The following is a 24,838-nucleotide window of genomic DNA, read 5'->3' on the forward strand; positions in this document are numbered from 1 at the left end:
TCCGAATACTTTAAGGATCCCAATCTAACTCTGCATCTGTGATTGATCTCTGATTTCTATTCGCAAATCCACTGCCAACAATCACTTCAATTACCTCTCATATATCCAGGGTATCCTGCCATTGAGTTTCCTGTTTCATTGGACCCCTTTTTATCCTCATTGCTGGACTGACGGCTGTGCCTGTCTGTCGTTTTAGTGTCTATTGTCGCGTGGGCTGTGGGCTGTGAGCATCCACACATCGACACATTGATAGGTTCATCCTGTCGCCAGTGGCTGGCAGTGTCCTGTATCCTCTCGGCTCCTTTTTTGTGCCTTTTTCTCATTCATATGCATGACGATGTGTCCATTTTTGTGGCTTGTCATTAATGCATAAAAAATGCTAATGGGCCGGCGTTTATGTCAACGCTTTCGGGCCTGGCCAGGGCACAAAAAAAAGGTGCAAACTGTTTTTTGGCTGTTTGCTTGCTTGTTGCCTGTTTGGCCCCTCCCCTTCCCACCCTCCCTCGTTTTGTTGTAGTTCCGTGTTCTGTTGCTTGTTGTTTCGGGATGTTCAGGACGGCGACTGAGAGGCAACGAAATGCTTGTCGTAATGCCTTTTAAATGAAGTTGTGCGCCATTTGCCATTTGAAGTTTTTGGCACTGCCGATGCGAGTGCCGAGTGCCGAGTGCGACTCCCCCCTCCCCCATACCATCCCATTCCGTAACCCTGTTCCTCCTGTTTTGGCCATGTTTTGGCCGTTTGCAATGATGGCCACCAAATTGAGTTTGGCTTTCGTGGTGAGTGGTTTTCTTCCTGTTGATCCTTTTTTGGTTTTCTTTCTGGGATAAGCTGCAATGTCAGGGATTGGGGCCATGCCCTTTTGTCCATGCTGGTGGGTGTAATGCCGGAAAGGGTTCTTATGGGTAATTGTGTGTGGATGGTTTTCGCATTAAGAGAACACAGAGAGAGAGAGAGAGAGAGAGAGAGAGCGAGGGAGACATCGTGTCCTTGCTAGATTGTGTTTATGAATGGAAACGATAAGGCGGTACATTTGTGCTCCATATTCGAGTGCGATTCTAATGAAGATTGAAACGAAATCCCAGGCCAAAGGTTGCCCCCCTCCAGATACTCGTAGAGTTTCGAACCCTTTAAACACTTTTCGCCTTGCTTCGGCTGATTGCATCGCAGGAGAGCGTGATTATTGGTCTTTAAGTGGAATATTGTAAGTGTTTCTTGGGGATATATCGCGTTGCAAACACTCACGAAGGCGGAGAGTCCTGGACCTGCCCAGAAATCTGTCCTCCGGACTGTTTACTTTGTCCTCCCTCGAGGCAGAGCTCTGTTCTCCGACTTAAGTTCCTAATTTCATCAATAATCTCTTAGAGAAGCACTTGGAAGGCCAGACCATCTATAAATCTATATTTTAAACAGTTTTGAAAGTTTTTGTCGAGGCACAACCCTCGCTGTTTCTTAAGTTACAATTTTATTGAATGTTTCTTTCTTGATTACTGTCCCCAAACCGACTTTGGACACAATTATCTGCCTATCGCTGTCTATCGCTATCCATCGCTGTCAACCGCTGTCCATCGCTGTCAATCGCTGTCTATCTCTGTCTATCGCTGCCTATCGCTGTCCATCGCTGTCTATTGCTGTCCATAGCTGTCTATCGCTGTCTATCGCTGTCCATAGCTGTCTATCGCTGTCTATCGCTGTCCATCGCTGTCAACCGCTGTCCATCGCTGTCAACCGCTGTCTATCTCTGTCTATCGCTGCCTATCGCTGTCCATCGCTGTCTATCGCTGTCCATAGCTGTCTATCGCTATCTATCGCTGTCTATCGCTGCCTATCGCTGTCTATCGCTGCCCATCGCTGTCAACCGCTGTCTATCGCTGCCTATCGCTGTCTATCGCTGTCCATCGCTGTCAACCGCTGTCCATCGCTGTCAATCGCTGTCTATCTCTGTCTATCGCTGCCTATCGCTGTCCATCGCTGTCTATTGCTGTCCATAGCTGTCTATCGCTGTCTATCGCTGTCCATAGCTGTCTATCGCTGTCTATCGCTGTCCATCGCTGTCAACCGCTGTCCATCGCTGTCAACCGCTGTCTATCTCTGTCTATCGCTGCCTATCGCTGTCCATCGCTGTCTATCGCTGTCCATAGCTGTCTATCGCTATCTATCGCTGTCTATCGCTGCCTATCTCTGTCCATCGCTGTCCATCGCTGTCAACCGCTGTCCATCGCTGTCAACCGCTGTCTATCTCTGTCTATCGCTGCCTATCGCTGTCCATCGCTGTCTATCGCTGTCCATAGCTGTCTATCGCTATCTATCGCTGTCTATCGCTGTCCATCTCTGTCCATCGCTGTCCATCGCTGTCAACCGCTGTCCATCGCTGTCAATCGCTGTCTATCTCTGTCTATCGCTGCCTATCGCTGTCCATCGCTGTCTATCGCTGTCCATAGCTGTCTATCGCTATCTATCGCTGTCTATCGCTGTCCATCTCTGTCCATCGCTGTCCATCGCTGTCAACCGCTGTCCATCGCTGTCAATCGCTGTCTATCTCTGTCTATCGCTGCCTATCGCTGTCCATCTCTGTCCATCGCTGTCCATCGCTGTCAACCGCTGTCCATCGCTGTCAATCGCTGTCTATCTCTGTCTATCGCTGCCTATCGCTGTCCATCGCTGTCAACCGCTGTCCATCGCTGTCAATCGCTGTCTATCTCTGTCTATCGCTGTCTATCGTTGTCCATCGCTGCCTATCGCTGTCTATCTCTGCTTATCGCTGCCTAACGCTGTCCATCCATGTCTATCCCTGTCCATCGCTATACATCGCTGTGTATAGCTGTCTATCGCTGCTTTCGGCTATCTTTTGCTGTTTTCACTGTCTTCTGTTATCGATTGGCCTTCCAACTGCAGAAAAAGAGCTATCGATCGCGCTAACCCAACTTATCGTTCACTCTTCTGTTTTGTTCTTTTGTTCAATCTTTTGTTTGTCCCTTTGCTTTCTCTTCTGTCTCCTCGTTTGCCCAAAAATACAAGGAAAACTTTAAGAATTTCCCTTTGCCTTTTCGATTTCGAAAGTGTTGCCCCACTGTGGGGTCTGTGGTGCGCCTTAGGAAATCAACGATCTGGATCCGACCATTAACGCTTCTCTCTATGGCTGCACCCCTCTCTTTGTGCCCCATCTGCCTGCCCCATCCTGTATTCCAATACATATGCAGAAGCGTGTGTGCGTGGAGGCTTCTTCTGTGTTTGTTTTGGCCACGGATTTTAGTGTTATCGGGGCGTCGACATCGCTAGCGCGTAACACGAAAATTGTTCAGCCAATGCGCCAAAAAAAAACCCTGTTTTCCTTCGTCCTCTCTGCCCTGAAGCGGTGTCCTTCTGCTGTCTGCTCTCCTTCTGCCCTGAAGCGTTGTTCTGCTCCCCCTTCTGCTCTGAAGAGTTGTTCTGCTCCCCCTTCTGCCCTGCTACCTTTGTCTCCTCCCCCTTCTGCCCTGCTACCTTTGTCTCCTGCCCCTTCTGCCCCTGAAGCGACCTATGACCAGAGGCAAAGCAAACTAAAAATCCCCTGAAGGACATCGCAGCGTACCCCCCGCGAAACGAGTCAAGTGGAGTGGAGTTCATTTCATCAACGGCTGCGTTATTGCACTGGCGGTTGTGTCTGGGGCAAGGCCACACAGCGGAATGGGGTGTCAGGCGGCAGAATGGGGTGGCAGATGGTGGCAGCGGAATGATTGGTGGTTAGAGGCCGGGCACCAGGGACCGCAGTCAAAATGGCAATTTATCATTTTGTATTTAAGCGAGTTGCAGGTGAGAAGAGAGAGAGAGAGTGATGGGGACGTGGAAGCCGTGGAAAGCCAAAAAACCAGTGTGGAAAACCCAAATGAAAAAGCCCAAACCAAAACGAAACGAAATGAAAGGCAGGCCCTGCCGCTGACTGCCATGTGGGCCATGCCACGTATTTTTAGATACTAACAAGTGATAAAAGGCAAACCACGTAGGCCTCCCCGTGCCCAGGCCAGCCATCCTTCAAACATCCTGCAACCATCACACACGGATGGATTGCTAGATTGCTGGATTGCCGGATGGATGGCTGGCTGGCTGTCTGGCTGCCTGGCTGGCAGTGATGACTGACTGACTGACTGCCTGACACCTCTACGGGGATGGCGCAAAAAAGGAGAACCGAGAACCGAAAACCCTGGGCTAAAGGCCCTGACGCGGCATTCCTTAACTGCGTATCCATCAATGTCGCTGGTGCTCCTTCGGCTCCTTCAGCTGCTGCTGCTGCTGCTGCTGCTGCTGACGTGCCTGCATTAAACCTACACACAAAGGGAGATAACCGGGAGACAGACAGCCCAAAAAAGAAGAAATTGAAAGGCTTTTTATAGGCAGTAGCACACATCCTACGTCGTACAGCCTCCATCCAACAGCCTCCATCCTCCATCCTTCAGCCAAGCAGAAGCTGCTAAATTTTTTGGCAATTCAATTGATGGCTGGCGCCCCCTTCCCTCCCCCTCTCAAGGCGTTTGCTTTTAAATGCTCCGTACGCCACTTGGCTTCTGCTTCCTGTTCCACAGCTACTCCTGGGCCTCCCCCAGCTGCTCCACTTCTATCAGTCCTGCCACTCCTTGTAGTCCTGCCACCTCTGCTGCTGCTCCTTTCGAGGGCCTCGTTCTCTTTCGCTCTCTGAGAGATGCGTGGTTTATTAGCTGATCCCATCGTCTTGACAAGCTACTTTTGACACGCCGCCCCCCGCTGCCGCCCCACGCCCCCACAACAAATACAGGAAGTCTTAGGCGGTAATTTACTTTTCAGCGCTTCACTCGGCAAATTATGCAAGACTCTCCCTCCACCAGATCCTGCCTCATGCGCCCCACCAGATCCTGCCTCATGCCCCAGCAGTGTCTGCCCTGAATTATGGTAGCAGCTTAAAGTTTCCTCTTCCCGGCTCTCCCCTTCTCTTCTCCGGCAGAGCATTAGAAGTTTTTCAAGTGCTTTGTGAATTCTTTTGGTTTTCGTGTTTTCTTTTTTCTATACAAAAAATTGAAATAAAAAAAATATATAAAAAAGATAAATTCTGAATGAGAATAATCCAACAAAATCTAACTGAAAGATGGGCCTTAATATATCTCCGGGCCACAAAGACCCCAATTATAAGCTGGCTGAGAAAGGGGAGGCTTACAAGAGGGGTTTGGGGGTGACTTTTCAAGGGAAATGATAGATGCAATCCAAATACAATTTGTAGAAATTTTTTCTTAGGAAATACTATTTTTAGGCAAGCAAAATATATATTTTTGGGATTTTAATTAATTAATTTGAAGAGAAAAATGGAATAAAAAAATTTCTCATGAATTCTTTGCAGTTAGGACATCTTTGGAAATTATTTAGCCCAATTAAAAAGTCCTCTTTGACTTTCTAAGGCAGTTGTCATATAGAAAATTGTATGTTTTCACCTCTTTAAGGAATAAACCATAAGAAAAAATGTCAATTAAAGCTTATTTAAGAATAAAACATATAGAAAAGTGTCCTTTAACAATTCTCAAGGTATGTCCTATATAGCAAAATGTCCGTTTTGCGCTCTTTTTAGTAGTAAAACATATGAAAAAATGTAAATTTAAGCTTTTTGAAGCATGTAACTTATAGAAAAGGGTCCTTCAACAATGCTCTAGGAACTCTATACATATAAAAGTGTCAGTTTTAACCTTCTTAAGAAATAAAACACATAAAAAACCTACTGTTTTCTATTCTAAAAGAGTAAAATACATAAAAACCCCACAGTTTTCTTTTCTAAAAGAATAAATTACATAAAAAAACCCAGTTTTCTCTTCTAAAGCAATAAAATACACAATTATATGATTACATGATTACCTCTTTTAAACAAAGAAAAAATATAGAAAAATCAAGCTTAAAGCATTTTTAACCCAAATAAACTTCATTTGAGGTAAATGAAGGGCAATATATCACCTTTTATGAGCTGGTAAGGTCTTTCCATATGTTTTCTACCAGTTTGGGCCTTGGAAAACCCCCAGATAAAACCATATGTGTATGGCTAAGAATATGCAACAAATATCTGCCAACGAAGCACCATTCAATATTCCCAAAATTATTGAATCCATAAGTAGTTTCGTTAGCCCCTTTTGTACCTCAACTTCCCTTCAATTATGGCCTATAAATACCTATAAATAACTTTGTTATCCCTGCTAAAATCCCCGCAACAATCCAGAAATCTGCTCGTAAAATCCCATCTCATAACCATCAAAAATCTATCCCCAGAACAGATACCGTGTCTGTCGTCTTTACTGTGTATCGCAATTGCAGTTTTAACCTTTTGGAGTGGCCGCAGAGCCGCACCCTTGATGGCCTTTCGCTTTGCTTTTACTTTCACTTGTACTTTCTTTTTTCCAACCCCCGCGAGAAGGCGGCGTGTCCCCCGTGTCACCTTTTTTGTGGCTGTCGAAGTCGCAGTCGAAGAGAACTCATAATCAGGACACGTGCTGCCGTTCATTGTTTCGTTTCTTTCATTTACTTTACCCACCCCCCCGCCCGCCTGCCTTTCAAATTGTCAAAGTTTTTCCGGTGGGGCGGGGGTGGGTGGTTGGGGTGGGGGCCACCTTCTAACTACTTTCTTTGGAGCTGCTTTTCGTTTCCGCTTTTGGCTTTTATGGGATGCTTTTTATTTAGTCAATGACTTTGACGTCGTCGACAACTTTAATCGAATACAATTTCTGGTGCAGACACCGACCCTGCCCCAGACCCTGCCCCAGAGGTGAGGCATGCCTCTCTGCGGAACGGTTGGAAGGTGTGCGCACGCGTTTCGCTTAATGCCGCGTAAATTGTTTCACAGCCAGGCCCCAAAAACTTTTGCACATTTCTCGCGTTTAGCCGAACATTTACATATTAACCCGTAAACCCCCCTTTCCGCCCCTCCCCTGCCCTCTCCGCCACCCACTAGACCAGCAAAAAAGAGAGCCTGCGAGCCTTTACCCGGGAGAGAGCTTCGCTAGGGTCCAAAAATAGTTTTCAATTAGTGTTGGGGCCGGGAAAACTTTTCTGCTTTGCTCAGCCCAAAAAATTATGCGCATTTTTATTGGTACATACTATTCTGGTTTATCTCTTGGCCAAAAGAAGTTATGGGCCAAATTACAGCCCAACAGAGAGGGCGGGAGAGGCGGCAGTATCTTTGTATCTTCTGTTGGGCAATATTTGGCCATCTATTCCTTGGATTCCGTTCATGAATCAGTGGTCTATATTTTATGGTTTTTTGTGTACCTTTTCTTGGGGTTATAAATCTTAAAAATATTAAGTAAACACAGAAACACACATGTGGCAGTGGCAGTGTGGCAGTACATTTCGCATCTAAATTTAAATTTATCGCCTGCTGCCCCGAGCATTAGTTGAACGCTAGAAAGAATGCCACAGCCACAAAGGCAGGCAGGAGAGCGGATCCTGGCCAGGCTTAACTGCTCTGGAGCCTTCGGGATGAAATAGGACTAAAAGTTAAATGGAAATCTATGGCTTTGTGGCTTTGCAAGGCCAAAGGGGTTGCTGCAAAACGGCTAAGGAAAACCGTAATAATATTATAAGCTGCAGCAGCACCAGCGGCTGGAGGGGGGAATTGGGGGGAAATACGATTATGCATGAAAAAAAAGTAAAGTTGAAATATGATGTAAAATGAAAGTCAAATACAAGAGAGGCCAAAGAATGGAATGAATGTGTGGACTATCAGAAAGAAAGACAAAAAACGGAGAGATAAAGAAAGTAAAGCAAAGATTTTCTGCAAGAGAAAAACCCAATAAAAAAATACAATTTTAGAAAAAAAAGAAAAAAAAGAAAAGAAAAAAGAGAAAAAAGTTAGAATTTCTAGAATAGAAAGAAATAGATAAAAAGCTAAAAAGAGCTGCAGGGGAAATATGATTAAACTATGACATAAAAGAAAAGTAGTATGAAAATCCATGTTCAAAAAAGAAAAATAGAAGAAAAGAAAAAGAAAAAAGGAGTAGAAAAACATATCAAAAATATCAAGAACTAAAAAAAATACATACACTCTTTTCTTTTCCAAGTTCTTCATTTTTTTTGTACTTTTAAAATAAAAGAAAAAATATATAAAAAAAAATTAAAAACTAGAAAAATATACATTAATTTTATTCTCTTTCAAGTTCTTTTTTTTTCAAATGGGTTTTAAATGGTTTTAAAAATAACAGCAGGAAAGAATCAAAGCAAAATCAATGTTAAATACAAAAAAATATAACACAAAGATAAAAAAAAAATCGAGAATTTTCTAAAATAAGCTACGTTAATAGTTATAACTTTAAATAAATAAATATATTCTTTTTCAAGTTCTTAATTTTTTTTCCTTTCAAATGTATTTTTTATTTAATGCTACTAAAAATGACAGAAGGAAAGAATGAAAGAAAAATCCATGTTAAATAAAAAGAAAAATATCAGAAAAATATTGAAATAATCGAGAACTAGAAAAGATATTTTCCTATTATTTTTTTCCAAGTTCTTATATTTTTCTTTCAAATGGTTTTTTTTAAATGGAAGAAAAAAGGAATTTAGCAGTTTCGCTTTGTGAAAGTGCAGGAAAAAGGAGTTCAGCTCTAAAGCAACAAAGAGCAGAAGGACCTAAACAGGAGCTTAAAACCAAAGAACGAAAGTGTAGAACAGCAGAGCTTGCGAAATCCCGAATAAAATAAGAGTGGCTGAATAAAAGCCCGAAAATCGAACAGAAAGAAAGATTGCAGCGGAAAAACGAGCAAGCCAGAGTGAAGCCAGAGAAAATGGAGTTAAGTACAAGGCCAGAGCAGGGCCAAGAGAAAGGGAGAGAGCACTGTTACCTTGTTTCCTATGAAGTTCCTTTTGAAAAGTTCCTTTGACAACTGATTGGTGTGGCAAAATCACTCCAAAAATTTCTTAGAAATGTCAGAGACCACCCCACAAGCTACGAAAAAACCCACCCACACACACAATTGCAGCCTTGTTAGACGTCAAACGAAGGAAACGCAACTCCAAGCACAACTGTACTCCTGTACTTTCGCACTTTGGCAACATCTTAAGAGAAAACACTGAGAGAAATGTATCAATACACAAATATGTATTGTCTATCGGGCACAGAGTAACAGCAACAGAAGAATGTCAATGAGGAAATGCTGCAGTCTTTCGGCTGGAAAGAGGTTTCAAGGATGCGGGGATGGGTCCTTTGCCTTTTCCTTCTGGAGGATGCCCACTCTACGCAGCTCCTCTTCGGTTTTCTTGGGAGCGCAACCCCAATCACGTACCTTAAACACAGGATTGGCGTTTGGAACTATCAGTAGAGCAGTACTGGGATCCATTGGAGTTGGCGACCCTCGATATCTGCCGCCATTTGGGCCCCCCCAAGATTTCTTGTCCTCTTGCATGGCGATTGTCGCGAGGACCAAACGGGGATGCCATTTCTCCACTTCGTACAGGCGGACGAAGCGGGATTGCAGCAGAAAGAATGGCTCCCCGGGGTTGTTGTATGTCTTGGGGTACAGCAGCCAGTACTTCCAGCCGGTCTTCGATGCAGTCTTCTTGTTGGCACTCTTTTGGGTTTGGTGCCCTTCGGGCTGTGGGTCGCTCGGTGTCGCCTGGTCGTTGGTGAACATTTTTACTCCTATGCTTGCCTCACCGACTCACAAAACAGACCGAGATTTAGATCCAAAATTTGTCCTACATTTAAGTCCAGGCTTCCCAGATGTGTACCTTTTGCTTTTCTTTCAGTGTGGATTTTTGTGCTTGCTTCCCTGCCGCCACATATGCCCCACATGGCACACACAAAAAGTGATGGAGTTTCTGTAGCCCGCATTTCGAGGCTAAATGTCGAAAACTTTCAGGGGGAAAAACGAAACCCCCCCCAAACCCACGATTTGCAGAACAATGAACACTGTTTTTTTGCTTTTTTTTTGATTAGGAAAAACGCCAAGCCCGCGTCAGGTAATCGTCTGCTGCCTGCCACAAAAGGCGTGCTCAAGTGTGGGGGCAGATGTGGGTGTGGGCTGTGGGCTCTCTACTGATGAAAATCAAATAAATAAAAAACTAAACCACAAGATGACGTCGTTGCCATGACGAATGTGAATGTGAATGTGGGTGGCGGATCGGTGTTTTTTTGTTAATTCGATAAATCTATGGCCATCGAAAGCGCGAATGCCAGAGAAAAACGCAAAGGCGAGAGCTCGAGGCTTTCAGTAGCTGAAAGTCGTTCGACTAGAGCGGGGCTAAGACCCAGTGGAAGAGAGATAGAGCGAGAGAGAGAGAGAGCGTGTAACGAGTGTCGCCCACGAGTGTGCTTAAGTGTGTATCTATGTGTGTGTTTGTTATTATTGATGGCTTCACCTTTAACATTGCAGCAGCAGCAGAAGCCCCTCATTAGTGAGCAGATACAGCACACTCTCACCGTGTGAGGCAAGTGGCAAGCGAGATAGAGAGAGAGAGGCACATCACATCGTTATGGACTCACCTACACCGCCAATTGTCATCGAGGATTCAAACGGCTCAGCAATGGATGCCTGTTTCACGGCATTCGACAAGGACGGGTACGTATTCGCGGGGAAAAGTCTAACTACCATTTTTCATTCATAAAATATTCCTTTTTAAATTATATAATTCCACAAAATGTAACTTTGTTTTTGTGCGCAATACTATATAATTACCTTTAAATAATTGCCTTAAAAAATAATATCAAATATAGTTTCACAAACCGACCGCAAAGTAAATTATTATTAACAAAATATGCAGGCCAGAAAATGCAAATAAATAATTCCGAAAATGCCGCACAGTTTCAAATAAACATTCGGGAAAATAAACACAAAAATTCCATTCAGAATATTTCGTGTTAAAACCAAATAAATCCCTGAAAATTAAGCAAATTAACGCACGCCACTCGCTCCGCGTTTTAGAGTGTTTTGTGGACCGCAAGAACCGCAGGAAAAAATCGAGAAAAAAACATGTAATTTATTTGATTCAAACTTTAAAAGGGAGGCCCCAATACCATGGCCAGAGACCGGAATTCATTCGCCTATAAATGGACATGAATTAATTCTAATTGACATTTTAAAATGCTTTACAATCAGCGAATCAATGAATGCCATAAACGGCGGAAATAATAAATAAAATAAATAATACCCATGGATTCGCGAGATTATGTGCTAAAAAAATGAAAGTTTCAACAGAAAAAAAGAGGGAAATTAAATGAAAAATGAAAGTTTCTGCAGAAAAAAAATTATAATAAAAGCAAGAAAATGTAAAGCAATTTAAGTTCGGGAATGACTAAATAAAATATTCATTTTTATTATTAAAATTCCTTCAAAATTATAAAGAAGTAAAGCCTTAAGGAGCTTACTAAAGTTTTTGAATGCGAAAAAAAAATCAAGAAAATGTGAGGAAAATGAGAGTAGGGCGAGGGCTTGCTTTTAAATTTATTGAACCTTTTTCTTAATGAACAAATGCCTAAGAAATTAAGAAGAAAGTGTTTAAAAATTAAATAAAATTTCTTAATAAAAAAAGACAAAATAATGAAGAAGAAAATGTTTAAAAACTAATGAAAATTTCATAATTTAAAAAAGCAGAAGAAATGATAAAAAAAATGTTTGAATATTTAAGAAAGAAAGTGTTTAAAATTTAAATAATATTTCTTAATAAAAAAAAGACAAAATAATGAAGAAGAAAATGTTTAAAAACTAATGAAAATTTCATAATTTAAAAAAGCAGAAGAAATGATAAAAAATGTTTGAATATTTAAGAATTAAAAAAATGACAAAGAAATGAAGAAGAAAATAAAAAAAAATTGCCTAAGAATTAGGAACAAAATGTTTACAATTTTTTAAAAATTTCCTAATTAAAAAAATGCCAAAGCAATGAAAAAGAAAGTGTTTAAAAATAATAAAATAAAGTCCCAAGATTGAGATAAAGTATTGTAATGATTAATTTACATAAAATTCCTAGGGAATGATAGATCATGGGTACTGCAATGATAGATTAAACTCTAAAGAAGGGCCCCCAAATTGCTCCCAACTTCCTCTCAGTCTTTCCTTGAAATAAAAGTCCCGAAAAAAACTAATGAATAAATCCCAAAGTTCTCTTCAACTTAGACACAACCTACATCCCTCCCTCCGCGCCATTAATTACCCAAAACTTTCTGTTAACCTTTTGAACTCTTATCTAAAATGCCTTTTCCCTCTACCCTTTGCAGCGATGACCGCCTGAATCTCGCTGAATTTTCGGTAATCTGCCGCGCGCTGTTCCGCAACGACAAGGGACACATCTACGATGTGCCGCCGGAGCGCCTCGAGCAGATATTCACCGTATTCGATACGAATTCGGACGGGTATATCGATAGGGAGGAGTTTAAATTCTGTTGGAATCAATGGATAAAGACGGTAAGCAGCACACTACCCTTCGCCATCCACTCTTTTGGTACAGTTTTTATGCCTTTTTCTATCTCTTTTCTGGCTGTCATTCCCCGTCTCTTTTCGGGTATCTATTCCCCTCTCGCTTCTGGTGTTAGCTTAAGCCATTTCATTCCTTTGGTCTGTTCCCATCTCTTTCTCCCAGATCTTTTATTCTATCTGCTCCCATCTCCCAACTGCCAACTTCTGTTCCCATCCGCCATCTAAGAGTCTCTGCTTCTATTTTCTGTTCCCACACCATTCCTTTAAACTGTTCCAACCTCTATGTCCCTTTGTTCTTCCATACGATCTGTTCCCACCGTCTGCTTTCTGTTCCCATCTGCCATCGAAGAGTCTCTGCTTCTGTTTTCTGTTCCCACATCATTCCTCTAAACTATTCCCACCTCTATGTTCTTCCATACGATCTGTTCCCACCTTCTGATTTCTGCTCCCATCTGCTAATAAGAGTCCCTGCTTCTGCATTCTGTTCCCACATCTTTCCTCTAAACTGCTCTGCTTTTTGCTCCCATTTTCTGTTCTGCTTTCTGTTCTCTATCTCCCAACCCACTTTCTGTTCCCCGAATCTCTTTGTTCTGCTATCTCCTGGCCCATCTCTCTTTTCTCCTGCTCCTCTCATTCGCTTCCCCCTCCCCAACTCCCTTTTTACACTATTTATGAATTCCTGTTGTTGTGGCTAACGTTTTTGGGCTGTGATTATTCAGTGATTCATATCCGGGGACTCGTAAAATCATAAAAAATGTGATAATAAAATATTTGTCAACATGTTTCCCGGTCGAGCCACACACCACACAACCACCGAACCACCCAACCACCCAGCAGCCCCCAACCACAAATACACGCACACGGGGACACACACGAACAGCACGAGGCAGAGAGAGGCATAAGAGGGGGTGGCTGGGCTCTCACATGGGGCTAAAATTTTGCAATCAAAGTGGCCGAGTACTCGGATTGTGTGTGTAATTCAATCCTGATCAGAGGGGGGCATTCGTCGTCTCTCCGCCCACCGCTTTTCTGGGGGGCTGGGGGGGGCTTTTCAGGGGGATTGAGGATGCAAAATGTCGCTTACAGCGAATGTCACACGTCATGGGGGGATTGCTTTCATCATCATTTCCATTTCCATTTCCATTTCCATGCCCATTCCCTTTCCAGCATTTCCATTCCACATTTCGTGTGTGGCGTCCACATCATCATCGTCAGGCGGCTCTGGTGCTGCGACTGCCACTGGCCTGTCACGAAGTAGCAGTGGCAGCCGTGGCTCTGGCCGTGGCCGTGGCTGTGGCAGAGGCAGAGGCAGCAGCGTATGCAAATGTGATAATCTGATGCCCGGGACCGCTGTTGCTGCCACAAATTTCCCTGGCCAGACGCCGCACGTAAAGTGATAAAAATGCGTGACAAATAAAATGCCACAGAGCACTCGCCAAAGAAAAGGAGCGGAACGGAACGGATGGCAAAAATATGTTTCGAAAGCAGCGAAAAATATCGGATGGGGCCAGGCAGAGACTGCATTCAAGAGAGTTCTTTGGATATTAAAAAAAGCTAAAGCAAAAGCAAAGGGCGAAGGGAAATTTTTCAAATAATTTTATTGTAGTCTATGACTTTTCTCCACATCTCCATTTCCATCGCTGGCTGTCCCTCTTTCATGCCGTTCATACAACTTTGTTCTGCCACAGTCACTGCCATAAAATTGCGTACGTGATGCCAGAAGGACTCCTTTATTTGTTAGGGCTTCAGCGTAGGCATCGGCAGCAGGCCTGGCCCAGGACTTGGACAACTTTAAGCTACTTGAAACCGTAGCAAAGTTTTCCATTCCCATTTCCATTTGTCAAGAAATCAAAGTTTATTGAGGCTATGGAAAATGTCTATATTTAGGTTTTTATTTGTGGAAAAAGTTGAGTATTGAAGGACTTAAAATACTTGCCAGATTTTGGGGCACATCTTGGCGTTGCGCACCGAAAAATGATTGATTTCAGTTTGAAAATTTGTAAAAAATACTTGAATATTTTTGGGTAATTTTTAATCTTAAGAAAAATACTTCTTTTGTGGTAAATATATTTTATTGGTAGCCAATTTCCATCAAAAATGGTAGCAATGGAGTTGGAATTTTCACTGAATTTTCTACTGAGAAAAGATTGATTCCATTTAGGAAAATCTCTGAAAAATACTCAAAAATTTTTGGAATTTATTAAACATTTTTTTCTATTAAAGAAATGATTGATTATTAAAAAAAATGATTGATTTCTCTTTCATATATCTCTGCAAAATTAATTAAAAATACAGAAAAAACTTTTTCCCCATAAATATTAATCGATTTCCCTGTAAAAAATATTTATAAATATAATACTTGGAAAAACAACTCCATTAAATTCCTTGAAATCATTTTCCACAGAATTCCCGTACATTTCAAGGGATAAACCATCACGAAGGCATATATGTCCTTATTTATCCCATTTGTAATACAGAGATGTCAACTTTGATGACCTCCTCCTCCGCCCCGCTGCCGCCATTCTGCATACAAAATTATTACGTATACGCATTGTGTGCCGACCTGCCTGTTGAGCAGATTCGCCCTGGCTCTCTCACGTCTGTCACATGCGACAAATTATTTCGCGAAACGAGAAAAAAAAATAATAATAATAATAATGGAGGTTTTTTTTTTGTTTCTTCATACGCGTGCAAATATATTTGATATGGCATTTAGCCCGCCTACAGTCCGACCCCGCCTTAAATTGTGTAATATTGTATAAAAAATTTATTAACGCATAAAAAAAAACCGACAGCTCGCAGGATGCGAATGAAAATCTTCCCGGCAGCTGATATTGTAATAACGGGCAACACTTAAAAAAATGACAGCCACTCCCACCACCCCCCCCCACACAGACTCAAAAGAGTGGCAGTTTTTTTCCCCAAAACAACAACAACAAAAACAAAAGAGAGAAATGCTGCCTGGCCTGGCCTCCATAAAATTGACTTTTGTTTGTATTTCCGCATGAATTGCATAAATGGTAATTTTGCAGTTTAATGTTTGCGTGGAAACGAGAGGAAAAACAAGCCGCCGAAAAATTTGCATAATAAACAAATCAACTGATAGACGAAGGAGGAGGTGGGGCTTTTTTTGGCGCTTAGAATTATGGCAGAAACGAGAGACACTCAGAAAGACAGAGAGACAGCCGTATGGCTGTGTGGAAATTAAATAAACGCATAAATAGAACATTAACGCCATAAATCATTTGCATTTGCGGCTCCTCTCTATATATACATATATATACATCTTTTGTATCTGTATTTGTATCTGCATTGCATTTCGATTGAAGTGTGTTCGACGGGAAACGGAAATGGAAATGGCAAAGGCAAATTTATGGAAATAATAATAATAATAACCGAAAGCAAAATGTCCGCCTGCCAGCCCCATGATTTCCGCGCGTGTCCAGAATTTCTGTTTCAATGAATCCCCGAATAAAAAAAGGTAAAATCTTGATTTATAAATGGTGGCGGCAGGAGGGGGACGCGGATGGGTCCAGAGCCGCTTGATGTTTTTATTGTGTGTGTGTGTTTGTGCTTAATTTATGTGCTTAAATGTGCAGAAAATGCACAGGGCTACGGTGCCGTCTCTGAGTGCTTCAGTGGTTTTCCATTTTCCAAAGAGAGACAGAGAGGGAGACTGTGTCCTGAGGCGTGAAATGCTGCGGTTTTCAGTGAACGTTTTTTGATGAGGGACCTGCGGCTTGGGGCTTTCTTGGGACTGCCCTTTTCTATAAATAATACCAACATATACCTAAATAATTAATTGACAAAACGGTAAAAGGGGGCGGAGGCAGGAGGCAGGAGGCACGAGGCATGAGGCACTTTATTTAATGCGAATCTACTTCTTTTGTTCTGCGACTCAATTGACTCAAAAAAGGACGATTCCCCGCCCCCTTTGCTGCTGTCTCCTGTTGCCTTTTTTTTCGTAAATATTTCATTTTGTTTAAACTGCTTTTATTTCGTGTATAATAAATTTATGGCCACCTACACACCTGGGAGTCTGTGTGGCATGCCACATATATCATACCAGGCAGCAGGCAAGGCACATCATCATATAGTTCATGGAACCCCCCCGCCCCCTCCTGCCTCCTGGCGGGCTCTCAAAAATCCAGCAGCAAGAGCCTTAAGTGTCTTACAATGTCTACCGTTAATCTTGCCACAGATATATGTGGCACATACACACATATATATGCTTCTTTATAATGTCTTCATTTCATAAGGCATTTTTTTGTTCCTTCTCTTTGCTTTGTTACGCACCAACACCACGAGAGGAGTGGGAGGAGGGGGCACTGGGGGGCACGGCAGCCAAAAAAGTCTTCGCCCATGCAACTTCTCTGCTCAGCAAGCGGAAAATAATATCTTGCTATAAATTTCGCTTAGTTTTTCCTCCTCCTGTGAGCTTAATTTTCCACTGACCCATCTCTGGGCTCTCTGGGCTCCCTGGCCTCTCTGGCTTTTCCCCAAACGGGACCCAGCACTGCCTCACCTCTCGACTGTCGACTGATGAAAGTTTAACGACCAAAGTTGACACGCTGCGGCGATTATTTAGAAAGTTAATGACTTATAACATACCTCCCTAGCAGCAAAAAAAAAGTCACCGGAAATGAACAGAAAGTAGAGGAAGCGCCCGAAAACGAGTGCGAGAAAAATGAGCGAGACGGAGAGGGGGGTGTGGATAAGCAGAGAAGGGAGACAGGGCAGAGAAAGCCTCGAGAGAGGGACATGAATTTGGGCAGTGGAGTAGCCTCGGGAGGGAGACAGGAGAAGGGGCAGGCAGAGAAAGCCTCGGGAGGGAGACAGAAGTAGGAACAGTTGAGCAGCCTCTGGCGGAAGAGAAGGTGTGCCAGAGGCCAGAGAGGAGTGGAAGGGTGGGTAGCCCTAGAACGAGAGAAGTTTGGGCACGAAAGATTCATTGATTTACTGACCAACCATTTCTGAGAGTTGGTTTTAGGTTGATTGGACGTTTATTGAAAAATGAGTCGCCATTTCTTAGGCTCCCTCTCTCTCTCTCTCTCTCTAGAGAAAAATGTTAGGTTAACTATGGTTCCAGCCACCACCGAAGCCCCTCCAAATGTCAAATGTAAATTGACCAAAAATTCTATTCGCCTCTACAGCCATTTATTATGCGGCGAAATTTCGCTGCTTCTGACAGACATTTTTCACTGGCCAAAAGTGCGGACAGGCACAATTTTCATTGAAGGAAAGAGAAATGCCAAAGATTAATATTAGGAAATTTTTGAACCATTTTTCGCCATATATTATGGGAATAATGGATGGAAACAGTTGGGCGATTTGTTTAATTTTTGGTATTTGGGCAGATAATGATTGTATTTATGGGTTTGGCAAAAATCAGAGGTATATCTTTGGGAAGGGGGATTCCACATGTATCTTTTGTGATTACGGACTATAAAAACTAACCGATTATGATGATTTTCGGTATTTAGGTAGAATGTGATTATAGTTATATGTTTATAAAAAATCAGAGCCGCATCTTTTGAAATGAGGGATCTTATAAAAATTTAAGATATAATTTTACGCGAAAAATTTTGAAAATATATATAATTTGTTGCCTAAAAAATCGATGGATGTGTGGCCACTCAAGCCCATGCTTATTCCAAACAAAATGACAGCCGATGGGGCGCTTTTGCACGACGCGTGACACTTTTAGAAGGCTCCCTAACAAATGTTTGTGTCTCTGGCTCTATTTATATCCAAAATCCATGGGGTTTTTACTAATGGAAAGAGATTTCTTGTTGGATTCATCAGTTTATGGGTTCCAAAACACTGTCTAGACCATAGATCCCCTCGAACACTCTATGCACGCACAAATCCCACTCCTAGACCACCTGCAAGTGCCAGTTTATCCACAAAACAAAGTTGAATGAGTCTCAGAACAGATCCAAGCAGATCCCAAGTACTGTCAGAGACAGATACGGATACAGATACACAGATACACAGAGGAGTGCGAGTACGAGTACGAGTACTGCCTCCTGCAGCCGTCAGAAGTATGCCAAAGAACCTTTTGAAACTTTCGACTTAACAGAAATCAACTCAACAGCAAAACAATTTCCATATTGCCCATAAGTTCAGCCTACCCCCCCTGCCTCCGCCCTGCCACCGATAAGTTTTCGTTGGCAAGTTTTCCTCCATGCTTATTTATAGTTGGGTTTTCATTTCTTTTAGCGGCTGTTCTGCAATTTCTACCTTTCGAAAGGGTCTACTATCGAGTGGAGTGGAGAGAGGAGAGGAGAGAGAAGAGGAGTGGAGTCGAATCGAGTCTGTGTTCTAGCAGCCGCATAAATTGTATAAAGTAATTTTCCAGGCAACTGTCATGGCCAGGGCACAGAACACCAGAACACTGCCTGAACCCCTGAACCCCTGAACCCCTTCCATGCATCCCACAAATCCACAAAACTGTCAGGACGATGAGGAGTGTCTGTATCTGTGTCTGTGTCTGTGTCTGTGTGTGTGCGAGCCTATCCATGGGATTGGGGTGTCTGCACTGCTCTGCTCTGCTCCGCTCTGCTGTCTGCTGCCACCAACTTATGCAACAATTTCAGAACGGAAATTGCTTTAGCACCTGCCCCACATGTCTCCTCCTGCCACTGGCACACCCACTGCCACACGTGTGGGTGTGTCTCGCTGTCTCGGTGTCTCGGAACGGGTCTCGGAGCCACGTTTGCCTTTTTGGCACATACTTCAATACGAAGTTGAATTTCATTTCGATTCGTCGTGGGATCGGACGCGTCGTCACTTGGCAACTTTTTTGGCATACGCCGAGCACTTTGACAGTTTGTCTGCCTCGCCGGACGGCATGGCTGGTGGCTGGTGGCTGGTGGGGCACACACACACACACACGTCGTTGGATTTTTCGGTGGAAATTTATTTGCCAAAAACGAGAGACGGGAAAAACTTATTTCCTTTGGCTTCATCTTCGGCCTGGCATTGGCCTGGCCTTTGTTTTTCGGGTTGAAAGTGTAATTTGAATTTAAGATTTCTTTGCGGTTACCCCAGAAAGGTGCCAGTGCCAGTGCCAGTGCCAGCAGCCAGAACCTTTCTCTATCCTTTCTCTATCGCAGAGCAAAGCCACGAACCAAAACTGTGGTCGTTGCGGTTGCCACCAAAAAACATGCAAATATATACTCCCCTCCACTCCTGCCTCCTTCGTCCTGCCTCTTGCCGCCTGCTTTTCAATAATTAATTTAAGTGTAACACATTTTCTGGGAAATTTTCGGGGCTTTCCTCTGCCCCCTGACAGTCGGAAAACTTGATTTTGTTGAGCACTTTCATCAAAGATTCATAGTTTTAACTTTAAATTAAGATGTTGATCTTAAGAGGTGGAGCAAACAAAGGCCCAGAGGTCAAGCAATGGAGGCTGAGGCTGAGACGAAGGCGCGTGTTAATTTGCCAAAGTTTTCCCCTGAACAACGATGATGGTAAATGATGGAAGCTGGCAGTGGGATGAGCTGAAGATGGAACCCATCATCCAGAAGGTCTGTAGCTCTGTAGCTCTGGGGTACCATCACAGCATCTGCTGCAGATGCCTCATAATTGGATGGACCCAAAGAAACCCCACCCCAGCCCCCAGCCCCCTGATTTCTTGAGGTAAAAGCCAGGCAACTTGATGTGCAAATTGCGGCCAAGTATGCCCCTCCTGTGCTCTGGCATTTTGTGGCTTTTCTTATATGTTTGCCCCAAGTTCTAAACTCCAAAACTCCCTCTCTCTGCCACTCCTGGCTGTTAATTGTGGGGGAGAGGAATTGCGAAGTGCGAGTGGATTGCACTTTGCATTAGATAGTTTTGATTTTGATTTTGATTTGTGGACGGAGCGCCTCGGGGCCTCTGAATATTGGTGAGACTTCAACAACAGTCTGAAGTTTGAGTTTTCGAGTTTGAGCAACGGATTTTCAATGTGGAGTGGCGTTCAGAGTTTCAAGAGCGAAAGAGAGCCTGATTAGAGGTTGATTATTGCCACAAAATATTTTATAGCCAGAAGTTTTGACAGCTTTGAGTAGTTGTCAGTCGCAGAAAGTAGTGGATGTTGCCTCCGGTATGAGTTTTCCTTTCACTGAGACTATCACTATCGGAATTTGGCATCGCAATCGGTCTCCATATCTCTAGTATCGGTAAATGAAGCGAACTATTCCAAAGATTTTTTTAGTTGTATGGTTTATATCGATAAATCGGTAAATGCATCAGAATATTAACCGATAATCCCTGAATTGAATCAATCGACATTGTAAAAACTACCCTGCTGAACAAAAATCGATAATTATCGAAATTAAGTGAATTTGTTATCGATATACAGGCATACAATCGATTAAATGTAAATGTATCAAAATATTTATCGATTATCTCTGAATTTTTCAATCTATATTGTGAAGATTGTACCTAACATCGATAATTATTGAAAAAATTATATTTATTATCGATATTCTGGCTGATATCGATTAAATATAACTAAATCGATATAATAATCCTTGACCGACATTGTAAAACGTTACCGTGCTGCACTTAAAATCGATAATTATCGAAATAAAATGTATTTGTTATCGATATGCTGTCATGCTATTGATGAAATGTAAAAATTACGATATATTTATCGATAATCCTTAAATAATAGATATTTATTGAAATTATATGTATTTATTATCGATATGCTGACATGATATCGATAAATGCACAATAATATTTATGCATAATATCGCTCTTTGCCATAAATCAATCAAATAATCATCGAAGTTATCGTTTTTTTCATATTTATCAAGTTAAATATTTAAACTATCGGTGTATACAGATATCATTTCAAATTGCATAGTTTCTATCGATAAAGATGATAAAGGTGATTGATCTATCCTTTAATATATATAATATCAATATTTTTCAAATTTGTAAGCCATAAAAAGTATCAGGCACCGCAAACACGTGCCAAACTCAACAAACATGGCCTTCAAGTGTTACTATGCTAAATCCCATATATCACAGGCAGAGCTTTCCCTTAGCTATCATCATATTAGCCCTGAGAGAGAGCGAAAGAGAGAGAGAGTGGGATCCCTAAGTGCATCCTTCCACATGCCACATACCTGCACTTCATCTCCATTTCTCTTCCTACTCTGGCTGTATCTTCCCTCTAATTTCTCCTCTTGTGACTCTGTCTATCCACTATCCTAAGCATTTAATCTTCTGTAGGATTCCCTGAACCCAAATTACCCAACACTTCCTTTCACTTACTCCGCCGTACAGATGTTCAGATTTCATCCACACACAAACACACACTGACTGGCTGGCTGGCTAGCTGGCTGGCTGTCTGGCTGGCTGGTGGGAAACTTTGGCTAAATTGATACATTAACTACCTTGATCCGGCTATTATCTTGGCTGCACTATCCTCTATCCACTATACTGGCATCCTGCATCCTGCCGTTGCCTCCATGCCGTTGCCGGCTGGAAAACTATTCTCAAAATGTTGAGAATGTTCGCTATGTAAATGTAAATCACTTCCTTCGGGCGGGGTCTCGTTCTCGCCGCACGCCGGCATCCTAAAGCGGTTGCATGCATCCCTCCCAAAGGGAACTGTGCGACTGGTGATAAATCATCAACTGCTTAAGCGGGTGTCTGCCCCTGCCACAGGCTGTTGTTGCCGTTCCTGCTGCTCCTGCTGCTGCGTGGAGGTGCACTCCTCCTGTGCCTGTGCACCGCTTTAAGGCATTTAGTTGGATGACACATTTTAAATGCCCGCCAGACGAAACAACACAAATCAAAGGGAGGCAACACAGGCAGCAGCAGGAGCTACGCCTGCAGGAGCCAGGATCTACAGCCAGCTCTCCCTCCCTCTCTCTGTGCTGCTGTGTTTTTGCGCCCATAGATCATAATCATTCATAATCAGCGTGCACATAAATAACAAATTAAAAGCGCTTCACTAATTTTAAATATGCTCGAACATAATCAGCTTACTGTGAGCCACAGACGCCACACAGCCAGTCAGCCAGCCAGCTCCTGCCCCCATCGAGTGGGGCGTCTGAGGCCTCTCGTGTGGTTCTGCCACTGGCAGTCGCTGCTACTCGTGCTACTACTACTGCTGATGATGCTTCTCTCCTGCTCTCCTGCTCTCCTGCTGCTGCTGCCAGTCAAAAGATAGCAATGACAACCTAACGAGCTGCCGCTGCTACGGCTGCCGCTCCTCGTGTGTCTCTCGCGTGTCTCGCGTGTGTCTGTCTGTTGTGGCTGCTGTATCTTTTGCTAGATGCTCTACGCAGGAAAGTATACGCTAGATATTTAGAGGAGTTGGACAGCTGTAATTGAAGGATAAATGTTTTTTTTGGGAGCGAGGGGCACTGCTGCATGACGCGTGACATTGAAACCGCAGCGGGGGCATACATTCAGTAAAGAAAATCAATTGGGAGAGGATAGTTTAGCCGCTGAAGCTCTGCTTTTCAAAGTCCTTTATCATCTCCAAAAAACCCCTGAGTAATATCTCTATATGCTGCACAATTTATGAGATATAGAGCGTCACTTTCACAGGACTTCATATAAAAATATTATCTACCTATTGGCCAAAATTCATTACAATCGGAGCACTTTTTTTTAGACTAAACTGAAGAAAGAAAACTTTGTGGTGGCCACAATTTTGAAGATATGGAACTCTGCTTTTACAAGATTATATATAAAGATATTATCCACCTATTGACCAAAATTCATCGTAATCGCATGACTTTTGATAGCCCGATAAAAAACCTCTTTTTTGGCTTGGTTTCTATATAAAGATATAATCCATCTAACCAAACAAAGATTTCACTATTCAATCTAATAACTTATAGAAAAATGTCAATAAAACACGATCTTCATTTGAAATTATACAAGTACCATACGATTTCCCATATCTATCTTCAAAACTATCTGTAGGAACAGCTTTTATCCATCTCTTCATACTATTTATCAACTCTTCAACCACAAAACCTTTCATAAATTCCCCTCTAAATCTCTTCCATTTCCAAGTCCCCCGCCAAGAAGCGCATCCCCCATTCGTTCTGCTAGTCCTAGAACCTTTTTAGAACTTTCGTTTTTCTCATTTTCTTCGTTTTTTGACTGGCTTTTACTTCATTTAAAACGCATTTATAACGCAGGGCGGCGTTGGCGAAAAAAAAGGAAGAAGAAAAACTCATCAGCAGACACACAGTCGTAGAGCCTCTAATACACACACTAATGCAGTGCCCTGCCATCCCCTCCCGCCACCACCCCCTCCACCATATATGTATACAAATTTTCTTTTTAGCTTTTCATGTTTTGTGGGGGATACTCCGCCGTACTTTTGGGGTATGCCCCCGTGCCCCCGTGCCCGTACCATGCCCCCATGGATGTCCCTTCGCTGGGTCTTCATATACAATTTTTCTTACAATTTTCTTTCATTTTGTTTTGTTGCTTTTCTTTCTTTCTTTTTTTTTGGGTGGCTAACCTTTCTCCCTCTCCCGCCCCTGTCTCGGCTGTCTCCCTTTCTCACTCTCTCTCTACATTTTCTTTCATTTTTCTGGCAGATTGTGCGACCGGTGAACGCGTTCCTCATTGTTGATGTACAAAATGATTTTATAAGTGGTTCCTTGGATATAAGTAATTGCAGCGCACAGCAGCAAGGACATGAGGTGAGTGGAGTTCCAGGAGTGCGGGAGTGGGGAGTGTGGGAGTCCTGGCAGCGACGTGGCCAGCCGCTCTGGCTTATCCTTGGGGCTTTCCAGGTGCGGGAATACGACAAAAAAGCGAAGAAAAAACGAAAAATGAAGGATCCAGGGCACCAGATGAGAGGCAAAGTCATTGCCGCAGCAGCCCCAGAGCTGATGGAAAGGATAAGGGATATGGCAAGGAGAGCCTCTGCATGTCAGACCTCAATACCAGATATTGCGGCCAGGGAGGAGGAGGAGGAGACGAGGCTGGGAATGGGCCAGGCTCCTCCTCGAGTGCACGGCAAAAGCGGAAGCGGATATGCTTTACTTAAGTCGCATCCGCGACTGCGACACACGCCGGATGTCGTCGTCTTCTTCCCATCTGGCAACTGACATTGCCCCGCCCACCAACTCGTGCCACTCTCTCTCTCTCTGGGGCACATGAAAATTTGTCAAAATTAATAACACGCACTTCCGTCTCGTTGTCGCTTTATGGACTCCCGCTCTCGAGTCTCGAGTCTCGAGTCGAGTCGAGTCGTGACTTTGTTGCCATCTTGATGATAATCCAATGACCGCTTTTCCACACCGCTTTTCCGCCCCCTCTCTGTGTAGATACTGGAGCCCATTAACAAACTCTTGGATACGGTGGACTTTGATGCCGTTTTCTATTCATTGGACTGGCATCCCAGCGATCATGTTTCATTTATTGATAATGTCAAAATGCGGGCCATGGACGAGTCCTCGGCTGTAAGCATTTTTGC

General features: G+C 43.0%; 1 protein-coding gene across 3 annotated transcripts in view; it reads left to right on the forward strand.

The window, feature by feature from the left end:
- LOC108157111 (nicotinamidase) overlaps window positions 1-24,838 on the forward strand; it is a 39,665-nt gene that overhangs the window by 12,916 nt on the left and 1,911 nt on the right. Inside the window, exons 1-5 of one of the 3 annotated variants that reach the window (XM_017288985.2) lie at window positions 10,180-10,291; window positions 10,348-10,533; window positions 12,189-12,375; window positions 23,955-24,059; window positions 24,690-24,824. In XM_017288985.2, the coding sequence (XP_017144474.1) occupies window positions 10,448-10,533; window positions 12,189-12,375; window positions 23,955-24,059; window positions 24,690-24,824 (513 nt within the window). In that variant the 5' untranslated portion in view covers window positions 10,180-10,291; window positions 10,348-10,447. Of the gene's footprint in view, window positions 1-10,179; window positions 10,292-10,347; window positions 10,534-12,188; window positions 12,376-23,954; window positions 24,060-24,689; window positions 24,825-24,838 lie in introns of those variants that run through there. The other 2 variants (XM_033390188.1, XM_017288986.2) reach the window with 2 other exon arrangements.

The sequence above is a fragment of the Drosophila miranda genome, chromosome 2 (genome assembly GCF_003369915.1).
Source record: "Drosophila miranda strain MSH22 chromosome 2, D.miranda_PacBio2.1, whole genome shotgun sequence".
Lineage (NCBI taxonomy): Eukaryota > Metazoa > Arthropoda > Insecta > Diptera > Drosophilidae > Drosophila > Drosophila miranda.